The 10,323-nt window shown below is 42.8% G+C and overlaps 1 protein-coding gene across 2 annotated transcripts; it reads left to right on the top strand.

The window, feature by feature from the left end:
• Positions 1 to 764: 764 nt before the first annotated feature.
• KAK (HECT ubiquitin protein ligase family protein KAK) lies at positions 765 to 9,906 on the top strand. 2 transcript variants are annotated; one of them, XM_089624030.1, is made up of 19 exons: positions 765 to 930; positions 1,083 to 2,003; positions 2,227 to 2,337; positions 2,422 to 2,538; positions 2,975 to 3,145; positions 3,221 to 3,382; positions 3,597 to 3,845; positions 3,920 to 4,041; positions 4,140 to 5,568; positions 5,852 to 5,950; positions 6,037 to 7,575; positions 7,651 to 7,872; positions 7,957 to 8,061; positions 8,294 to 8,374; positions 8,462 to 8,530; positions 8,626 to 8,754; positions 9,040 to 9,162; positions 9,258 to 9,526; positions 9,649 to 9,906. In XM_089624030.1, exons 2-18 carry the CDS (start codon positions 1,242 to 1,244, stop codon positions 9,321 to 9,323), a joined length of 5,556 nt encoding a protein of 1,851 aa, XP_089480156.1. In that variant the 5' UTR covers positions 765 to 930; positions 1,083 to 1,241; the 3' UTR covers positions 9,324 to 9,526; positions 9,649 to 9,906. The 2 variants fall into 2 exon arrangements, with proteins under 2 accessions (XP_089480156.1, XP_089480155.1); XM_089624029.1 differs by having other exon boundaries at positions 766 to 934.
• The last annotated feature ends 417 nt before the right edge of the window (positions 9,907 to 10,323 follow it).

Here is a 10,323-nt window from a genome sequence, read left to right as displayed (position 1 = left end):
CATATCACTTACCATTTTCCACATTTTTTTTCCACTCGATTTTCTCTCAGCGTGTCGACTTTTCGTAAATCAAGAGGCTCGAAACAGCATTTCGAACCTTGGTTGACACTTAAGTAGTTCTTCTTGGAGTGATGTGTAATGCCCTTGAGGCAGTGGTCCCGAAACCTCAAGGAAAACAATAGGTTGTGGATATTGTAAATGTGAAGGGAAAGAGAGAATTATATCATCTATTGCATAAAAGCAACTCATTTTCTTAAGGAGCAATTAGACCAGTAGTCTAATAACTTATCTTTATTTTAAAATGTAGTCCAAATTTCATTTGATTAAAAATAATTCACCAGATTGTAGTAAATTAAATTAACTTAAGAGTTATTAATTTTTTAATTAATTTAATTTATTGTAGGTTGGTGTCTATTTAAAAAAAAAATGAAATTTGAGCTAAAATTTAAAAAATTGAGCCAGTGTAGCTAGTTGTAACACAAGTTAGTTATAACAAAAGCTAGTGTAACAAATTCCTGTTTTCTTAATCCAAAACTATAATACGATCTTAAAATCCAAATGCAGAGTGAATTTATGCACAACGTAGTACTATAGTGTTTGATAGTAAAGTAAAGGTATAATTATAACTGCGTTCTTGTTCTTTTTGTTTTTGTTTTTAAATAACAAATATGATTGGGTAAATTGAAAATTAATATTCATACGTCTGCAAAAATAAATAAATCTATTTTTATATATAAATTACTATTACTATATTGTATGAAATGATTAAATGATGTATCTACATCACTTATATATAGCTCGCTCCTCCTAACTTTTTTTCTCTCGGCACTTTTTAGGGTTTCATTCCACCCTCTTCTTGTTCGTCTTCGCGAAAGAATCAGATTATAACATCGATTGCCACAGACTAATAATCTGCTCGTACCCTCAATTGTAGGTATCTGATTGCAAATTCTCTCCTGTTTAGGTGGTTTCGGTTCTAACCTACCGAGCGAAGAAGAATCTAGGGTTTCGAATTTGGGGGTCGGTGCAAAGACTCATACTTTATGCTTTTCTTTACTATTTCTTTTTTTCTCTTCTGGTAGGGATTTGGAATTGGATCGGTGGAGAGAGCTTGATCGAGGTAAATTAATAAATAAAATAAAGAATTAAAAAAAAAAGAAGAAGAAGAAAAAGAAAGGAAAGAAATCGCCGCTGGTTCACCGGCGAGCGAGAGAACGAATCTCGGGGGTTTGTGTTGTTGTATGGAAACTCGGAGCCGGAAGCGGGCCGAGGCCTCCTCAGCAGCCCCGTCTTCGACATCTTCTTCCACCACTCGTTCCAGCAAGCGCGCCCGAGTCTCCGCGTCCTCTCTTCCTTCTCCTCCGCCGCCGCCTGTGGCCGGAAGCCGGTCCGCCATGGACACCAGCATCAACAGCAGCAACAACAAGAACAGCGAGTCGTCGTCGCGGGGGCGTCGGGGTCGAAACTCGGAGGCGCCGGAGAGCAAGGGGAAGGAGAAGGAGCGGGAGAGCGCGGGGGAGGAGGAGGAGGAAGAGGAGGAGGAGGAGGAGAGCGAGGGGGGCCAGCAGAACCTGACGTTCTCGGCGAGCAGCGCCCTGCAGGGGCTGCTGCGCAAGATCGGGGCGGGGCTGGACGACCTGCTGCCGTCCTCGGGGGGCATGGGGTCCTCGCAGCAGAGCGGGCGGCTGAAGAAGATCCTGTCGGGGCTCAGGGCGGAAGGGGAGGAAGGGAGGCAGGTCGAGGCCCTCACGCAGCTCTGCGAGATGCTCTCCATCGGGACCGAGGAGTCCCTCAGCACCTTCTCCGTCGACTCCTTCGTGCCCGTGCTCGTCGGACTCCTCAACCACGAGACCAACGCCGACGTCATGCTGCTCGCCGCCCGAGCCCTCACCCACCTCTGCGACGTCCTCCCTTCCTCATGCGCCGCCGTCGTCCACTACGGCGCCGTCTCCTGCTTCTGCGCCAGGCTTCTCACCATCGAGTACATGGACTTGGCCGAACAGGTAATTCGTGTCATCTATTACAGGTTCGAGACATCGACCTCGTGTGACTAATCTTGTAGAAATGGGATATGGCACGTTGCACGACTTGACATGTTCTTGCTTTGTAGAAAAAACTGGAAGATGACTTGTGTTGCTGTTATGTTTGAAATTCTTGAGATTATATATGAATCAGTTGTTTAAATGTTTTTGGATTTGATGTTGTGATTGATATGGGTTCGGACAGTCTCTGCAAGCTTTGAAGAAAATATCTCAGGAGCACCCAACGGCGTGTCTGCGTGCCGGTGCACTCATGGCAGTGCTATCGTATCTCGATTTCTTCTCCACAGGAGTTCAGGTACGCCCGCCACCTCTTCAAACCTATTGGTCGTGAGTTTAATTTTTTTGATTTTGAGCCTTATGGAATGCTTCTGGAATTCAGCGCGTGGCATTATCGACTGCTGCGAATATTTGCAAGAAACTTCCCTCGGACGCAGCAGACTTTGTGATGGAACCTGTTCCGCTGCTTACAAACTTGCTTCAGTATCATGATTCAAAGGTTATGTCGTTATTTATGTAGTCTGTTATTCCAAATGCTCTACCTGGAGTATAAATAATCAAATAGGCCTTCTGAATAGGATAGTTCTAAGTAATCAAAATAAAATATTTAAATAGGTATTTGCAAGTTTTGTAAGAATCAATCGCAATAGAAAAATTCAACTTAAATTGACGTGTGGTAAAACGTCGTAAGAGTGAATTGCTTTGATGAGTCCAATCGAGAATGTTCAGAATATAGGATCTTTGCCAATTCAACAGATTTGAATTTTTTCGAATTTAAATGAGTGAGAAATTTGGGAGTGATGACACACAATATTGAATTCCAACCATTAATTTAAAGTACATTTGGGAATAAAATGATATGACAAGTGTTTAATTTTGTATGTTTCCATTTCTGTAATCATGAACGTGTTCATTTTTCCTGTTCATGTATGTAGGTATTGGAGCACGCTTCTGTTTGTTTGACTCGGATTGCTGAAGCGTTTGCGTCGTCTCCTGATAAATTGGATGAGTTATGTAATCATGGGCTTGTCACACAAGCTGCGTCGCTTGTGTCAACCAGCCACTCTGGAGGCGGGCAATCGTCTCTCAGCACGCCGACATATACGGTAATCTTCTGATTATATTGTCCAGTCATCAACTATTTGATGGTTTTGAGTTCTAAGTTGTCCGTTGATTTGCAGGGCTTGATACGTCTTCTCTCCACCTGTGCAAGTGGGTCTCCTTTGGGATCTAAAAGTTTGCTTCTCCTTGGTATTAGTGGCATTCTCAAAGACATATTGGCTGGCTCTGGCATTTCCTCCAACTCATCAGTTTCACCTGCTCTAAGTAGGCCACCAGAGCAGGTATGTATACTAGGATTTTTAGTGTGTTTTGAATTACCAAATGAAATAGATTATTAATTGTTTGTTTTCTGTATGGATGTTACTGTTCAATGTATATATATATATATATATATATATATATATATATATATATATATATACAGACACACTTTGTCTTCCATCTTTTATTTACTTGTTTTTTTTTGTTTTCATTGACATTTGGTACGCCGCGAAGATTTTCGAGATAGTTAACTTGGCAAATGAGCTTCTTCCTCCACTCCCGCAAGGAACGATTTCCCTCCCATCGAGCTTTAATTTATTCATGAAGGGGCCTGCTGTGAAGAAGTCTTCTGGTAGCAGTTCCGTGAAACAAGAGGATTCGAATGGAAACACGTCTGAAGTTTCACCGCGAGAAAAATTATTGAACGACCACCCAGAGCTTCTTCAGCAATTTGGCGTTGATCTTCTCTCTGTTATTGTACAGGTCAGTCTTGTTTTCCCCAGTTTCACTCCAGTTGCTTTGGTATTTGGCTTATTTCTGTATGCAATTGTGAACAGATATATGGCTCTAGTGTAAACGGTCCCATTCGTCACAAATGTTTATCTTGTATCGGGAAATTGATGTACTTCAGCCCTGCTGATATGATTCAATCGCTGTTAGCCGTCACCAATATATCAAGGTACGTAATTTTAATCGTGATTGTCACTTAAGACAATGCATCTGATCTGCTATACACGCGAATGCTGACATGTCTCTCCTCTCATGTTGGTTCCAAAGCTTCTTAGCCGGTGTTTTGGCATGGAAAGATCCTCATGTGTTGGTTCCTGCCCTACAAATTGCCGAGATACTTATGCAAAAACTTCCTGGGACTTTCTCCAAGATGTTTCTCAGGGAAGGTGTAGTCCATGCCGTGGATCAACTTATCTTAGCTGGTACGCCGCCAAACACAATTCCTGCCGAAACTTCTTCGGCAGATAAGGTAAATGATTCTGTGACTGGCTCGTCTTCTCGTTCCCGGCGTTATAGGCGACGGGGTAGCTCGAATGCAGACGGAAATTCGGCAGAAGAAGCCAAGAATGCTTATTCACTTGTCGGTTCGCCTCCAGGCTCAGTCGAGATTCCAAGCGTCAATTCTAACCTTCGTATGGCAGTCAGTGCATGTGCCAAGGCTTTCAAAGACAAGTATTTTCCTTCAGATCCTAAGATTGAGGTTGGAGTGACCGATGATCTCTTGCTTTTAAAGAATCTTTGCTTGAAATTAAATGCTGGCGTTGACGACCAAAAGGCCAAAGGAAAAGGAAAGTCAAAAGCTTCCGGGTCTCACTTGGCCGTTTCTTCCTCGAATAAGGAAGAGTATTTGATTAAGGTGGTTTCTGAGATGCTGGCTGAACTGAGCAAAGGGGATGGTGTGTCTACATTTGAGTTTATCGGCAGTGGTGTCGTTGCAGCATTGCTCAACTACTTTTCTTGTGGGTACTTCGCCAAGGACAGAATTTCCGAAACCAACCTGCCCAAGCTTCGCCAGCAAGCTCAGGAAAGATTCAAGGCATTTGTTGCTGTCGCTCTTCCTTTCACCATCAACGAACGGAGTGTTGTTCCTATGACTGTCTTGGTGCAGAAACTACAGAATGCTTTGTCATCCGTAGAGCGTTTCCCAGTCGTGTTGAGTCATTCATCCAGGTCATCATCCGGTGGGAGTGCACGGCTTTCCTCGGGACTCAGTGCATTGTCGCAGCCGTTCAAGCTACGTCTTTGTCGGGTTCAAGGAGACAAGTCCCTCCGTGATTATTCGTCGAACGTTGTTCTGATCGATCCACTGGCAAGCTTAGCTGCTGTGGAAGAGTTTCTGTGGCCCCGAGTTCAACGAAGTGAGTCTGGTCAGAAACCTTTGGCGTCTGGTGAGAATTCAGAATCCGGAACCACACCATTAGGAGCCGGTGCTTCATCTCCGTCTCCATCGACTCCTGCATCAGCCACTCGCCGCCACTCTACTCGCTCGAGAACATCTGTCAATATCGGTGACACAGCTAGAAAGGAATCGCCGCAAGAGAAGGGCACGAGCTCGTCAAAAGGAAAAGGTAAAGCTGTTTTGAAGACCTCTCAAGAGGAAAGTAGAGGACCTCAGACAAGGAACGCTGCCCGGAGAAGAGCAGCTGTGGATAAAGATGCTCCAATGAAGCCTTCACATGGGGACACTACCTCCGAGGTTTGTTTTCTCGATATTAACACATGGGGATGTTATTTGGTTTAGATTTCTTAGGGAAAAGACGAGAGCTTGAATTTATGGGCATCATATAACAATGCTTCTCAAGTAAATTTTCCACATGTTCTTTTCTGTTCTTAGTGGAGTTTAATTCAACATTTACAGCAGCTTCTTAGATGCTAGTGTAGTAGTTATCCTGTCTTCTATGTGGAGTGGATCAGTGGTAGATTTTGATTTACTTCCCCTGATGACTAGTACCTTGTGTGAACTTATTTTCCCTTTGCAGGATGAAGAATTGGACATATCACCTGTTGAGATAGATGATGCATTGGTAATTGAAGATGATGATATCTCAGATGATGAAGATGATGATGATCAGGATGATGTATGTTGTGTGTTTCTTACTCGCATACACGGTTACCCCGCACACTTGGATCTTGTTTTTATGTTGATTTTGTTTTCCTATTATAGGTTCTTAGAGACGATTCTCTTCCTTGCTTGCCCATTCCGGACAAAGTACACGATGTCAAGTTGGGTGACTCAGCCGAGGACAGCACTGCAGCGCAAGCGACAAGCGAGTCTAATCCCGCTTCTGGGTCAAGCAGCAGAGCTGCCCTGGCCAGGGGCTCGGACTCCGCTGATCACCGGAGCGGTGGCTCGAGGGGCGCCATGTCATTTGCTGCTGCCGCCATGGCTGGGCTCGGGTCTGCCAATGCTAGAGGTTTCAGAGGTGGGGCCCGAGATCGTCACGGACGTCCTCTTTTCGGCAGTTCTAATGATCCGCCGAAGTTGATCTTCACTTCTGGAGGGAAACAGCTCAATAGGCACTTGACTATCTATCAGGCGATACAGAGACAGCTTGTGGTGGACGAGGATGACGAGGAGCGGTACACTGGCAGCGATTTCGTATCGAGCGATGGAAGCAGGCTTTGGAGTGATATATACACCATCACGTATCAGAGGGCCGACAGCCAGGCCGACAGAGGCTCTCTCGGGGGAGGATCTAATTCGTCTCCGGCGTCCAAGTCGTCTAAATCACCTTCTGCTTCCAATTCTAATTCCAGTCCCGACCGCATGTCGCTTCTGGATAGCATTTTGCAGGGCGAACTTCCTTGTACTCTAGAGAAGTCCAATCCAACTTACAACATACTGTCGCTGCTTCGTGTGCTTGAGGGCCTAAACCAGCTCGCGCCTCGTCTTAGAGGACAGATAGTCTCCGAAAGCTTTGCCGAGGGAAGAGTGTTGAGCCTAGATGACTTGAGCACGACCGGCGCTAGGGTGTCGGTCGAGGAATTTGTGAACAACAAGCTCACCCCGAAATTGGCGCGGCAGATTCAAGACGCCCTCGCTTTGTGCAGCGGAAGCCTTCCCTCGTGGTGTTACCAGCTGACCAAAGCGTGCCCATTCTTGTTCCCTTTTGAGACTCGAAGACAGTACTTTTACTCGACTGCTTTCGGGCTGTCTCGGGCGCTGTACCGTCTTCAGCAGCAGCAAGGTGCCGATGGCCACGGGTCGTCGAACGAGAGAGAAGTGAGGGTTGGGAGATTGCAGCGCCAGAAAGTCAGAGTCTCGAGAAATCGGATCTTGGAATCAGCGGCAAAGGTGATGGAGATGTATTGCAGCCAAAAGGCGGTGCTCGAGGTTGAGTACTTTGGCGAAGTGGGTACCGGATTGGGTCCCACTCTCGAGTTCTACACGCTTTTGAGTCACGATTTGCAGAGAGTCGGGCTCGGAATGTGGAGGTCCAATGCTTCGCTGGCAAAACTGATGGAGGTTGAAGTGGATGAGCAGAAACACCAGGGTAAGGGAAACAATGACCTCGTTGAAGCTCCTCTTGGTCTGTTCCCTCGTCCTTGGCCCTCAAATGCCGACATTTCTGATGGGAGCCCGTTTTCCAAAGTGATCGAGTATTTCCGACTGGTTGGGCGTGTAATGGCGAAGGCTCTTCAAGATGGGCGACTATTGGATCTTCCACTCTCGACTGCATTTTACAAACTTGTGCTTGGCCAAGTAAGTACTGTTTGTTTTTTGACGAAGGTGTATCTGATTTTGACTTGGTAGTTATGAAATGTGAACATGTTTCAGGATCTTGATTTGCATGATATTATATCCTTTGATGCCGAGTTGGGGAAGACTTTGCAAGAGCTTCAAGTCCTTGTTTGCCGTAAACAGTACTTAGAATGTAACGGGGACAATGGTGGTGCAGTTTCTGATTTGAGCTTCCGCGGGGCTCCAATAGAAGATCTTTGCCTAGATTTTACACTTCCCGGTTTTCCAGATTATCGGCTGAAACCGATAGATGAGAATGTAAGAAAGAACTCTATGTTTTTAGATTTTCCTGTTTATGTACTTTGTTGAGAAATTGATGTTAACAAATATATATTCCTTCAGGTTGATATCAACAATTTGGAAGAGTACGTATCCTTAGTTGTTGATGCTACCGTCAAGACGGGAATAATGCGGCAAATGGAGGCGTTTAGAGCGGGCTTTAATCAGGTTCAACACCTTTTCTGAATTATATCCTATCATTTGATATTACTTCTTTATTGTTCTTCTGAAGTTTCTACTGCCATTCAACATCTTTTACTCTCTCTTTATCTTTTTTTTTTTTTTTTTTTTTTTTTTTTTTTTTTTGTGTCGGCAATAATCTTCAGTATTTATTTTATTTTGATATTGCTCTTTCTACTTCATCGAACTCCTATAATTATATATTATGCGTGGCAATCAGGTTTTTGAGGTCTCATCATTACAAATATTTACGCCATACGAGCTGGATAACCTGCTTTGTGGCCGTAGAGAGATGTGGGAGGTAAATAATATCTGCTCCATAACCAACTTCGTCGCGTTAGAGCTTTTGTATGATTTTCTCACGTCATGGTCTTTGTACAATTTGCAGGCTGATACGCTTGTGGATCACATAAAATTTGATCACGGTTTCAATTCAAAGAGTCCCGCAATTCTTAACGTAAGTTAAAAGCTGACTCACCGCAGCTTGTAAAAAAATTACAGTTTGCTTAGGTTTCTATAACAATCCCGGTTCTTTGTCATGTGTGTGTGTAGTTGCTTGAGATTATGGGAGAGTTCACAACAGAGCAGCAACGGGCTTTTTGCCAATTCGTCACGGGTGCACCGAGGCTCCCACCTGGTGGTTTGGCAGTGCTTAACCCGAAACTGACCATTGTCAGAAAGGTATAAAACGATTTCCAAATTCGATTTAAATTACAAGCTTTGTATAGCTCAAAATAAAATATATGGTGTCGTGGCATTTTTGTCCTAAAAACATTTTTCTTTCCTGCTAATTCGTCCTACATACAATTTGCGTGTTATCAGACAATGTGATCACATTATCCTTGAATGCCCTTACTCTGCTAAAGCCTCCAAATCTCTCGCATGAACTCTAGAAAACACAACAAAATCTCTTCCATTGTCGCGCTTTTTTCCTGAGTCCAATCTTTTTGTATGCGCATTTTTCAGCTTTCTTCAACAACAAGTAACACCGCACAGAACGGGACTGGGGCTTCGGAATCAGCGGACGAGGACTTGCCAAGTGTCATGACATGTGCTAATTACCTGAAACTCCCTCCTTACTCGACAAAGGTACACATGAAGTTTGATTCGTTCATTATCATATTTAGAGATTCGAATTTTCTGGTGGTGTTGACTCTATCGTCTTTGTGTGCATTTTGAAACAGGAAATCATGTACAAGAAACTTATGTATGCAATCAACGAAGGGCAAGGATCTTTTGATTTGTCATGAGATTTTGGACTCTTTAAACCAATTCACCCTTTTGTATATTAACATCAAACCACAATCAAGGGTGTCTTTTGCCCGTTTGCCTTCTGATGATAGTTTTGATGTTGAAAGTAGCTTTCTAGTTGGTAAAAGAAAAAAGGAAAAATTATAATAAAAAAAGGCTTCTTTTGGTGATCTCCCAAGCCTCTAATGGTGTAATGTCAAAGGTCAGTTCTCGTCCTTTCTTTCTCTAAATTATTTACCTTTTTTTCTCATCTTTAACTGTCTACTTAGCACTGTGTATGATTTTTCTCCTTTTTTAAGAGCCAAAGTTCGAATATTTTTTCAGGTTGGAATTTCCATATTTTTTAGAGGCTGTAAAGGAATCCGCAAGCACTTTTTCCGGCTTTCAAGGGCCTGCTTGTAAATAAAAAATAGGAATATTCGCAAATTTTTTTATTTTTATCTGACTCTTGCTTTCGTTGAGGTCCGGTTGGTGGCTAGTTGATATACTTGTATTTGCATAAATTTATATAGATAAAAGTTGAAACATTTGAAATTTCATGCTGTTACTTTATTCGAGTCTTAGGTGATTATGAAGTTTTAATTGGATTGTGTGGCTTAAGTATATATTAAATTTCATGCTGAGGGTTACAACTTGACGCTTCAAAACGGGTCAAAGTCATTCAAAGTTCAAATTGCGAGTTTAATGCGTTTGTAAATGGAATAGTGCTATCAACGATTATTAATTAGTATCTTTAAAAACGCAATTACTAGTTGTCGAGGATTGCTATAGATTGCAACATGGCAATGTGAGTTTATCATTCTAGTAAAATATCTGAAGTATTTTGAAATCTGTAATTTGTTAATTATTTCAGTATTTGTTAATTATTTTAGTGCGACCCCTGGGGCAATTCCTAAAATTTTATCCAAGTTTCTGGTTGGATTATTTTATACCTAACAATTAACAATGGAAATATTGTACAAAATAGTCATTTGAAATTTATTAATTAGCAAAATAGTT

The sequence above is a fragment of the Urtica dioica genome, chromosome 8, assembly GCF_054948205.1.
Source record: "Urtica dioica subsp. dioica isolate 48M chromosome 8, U.dioica_male_clone48M_v1_H2, whole genome shotgun sequence".
In the NCBI taxonomy this organism is placed as follows: Eukaryota; Viridiplantae; Streptophyta; class Magnoliopsida; order Rosales; family Urticaceae; genus Urtica; species Urtica dioica.
The sequence above is the reverse complement of the archived record's forward strand: the minus strand, read 5'-3'. Positions and strand labels throughout refer to the sequence as shown.

Bases quoted from the DNA above. Each gene is read 5' to 3' on its own strand.
- KAK (XM_089624030.1), top strand. From the start codon at position 1,242: ATGGAAACTCGGAGCCGGAAGCGGGCCGAGGCCTCCTCAGCAGCCCCG. The intron at 8,375-8,461 runs GTAAATAATATC...TACAATTTGCAG, and splicing joins GCCGTAGAGAGATGTGGGAG to GCTGATACGCTTGTGGATCA. The intron at 8,531-8,625 runs GTAAGTTAAAAG...GTGTGTGTGTAG, and splicing joins AGAGTCCCGCAATTCTTAAC to TTGCTTGAGATTATGGGAGA.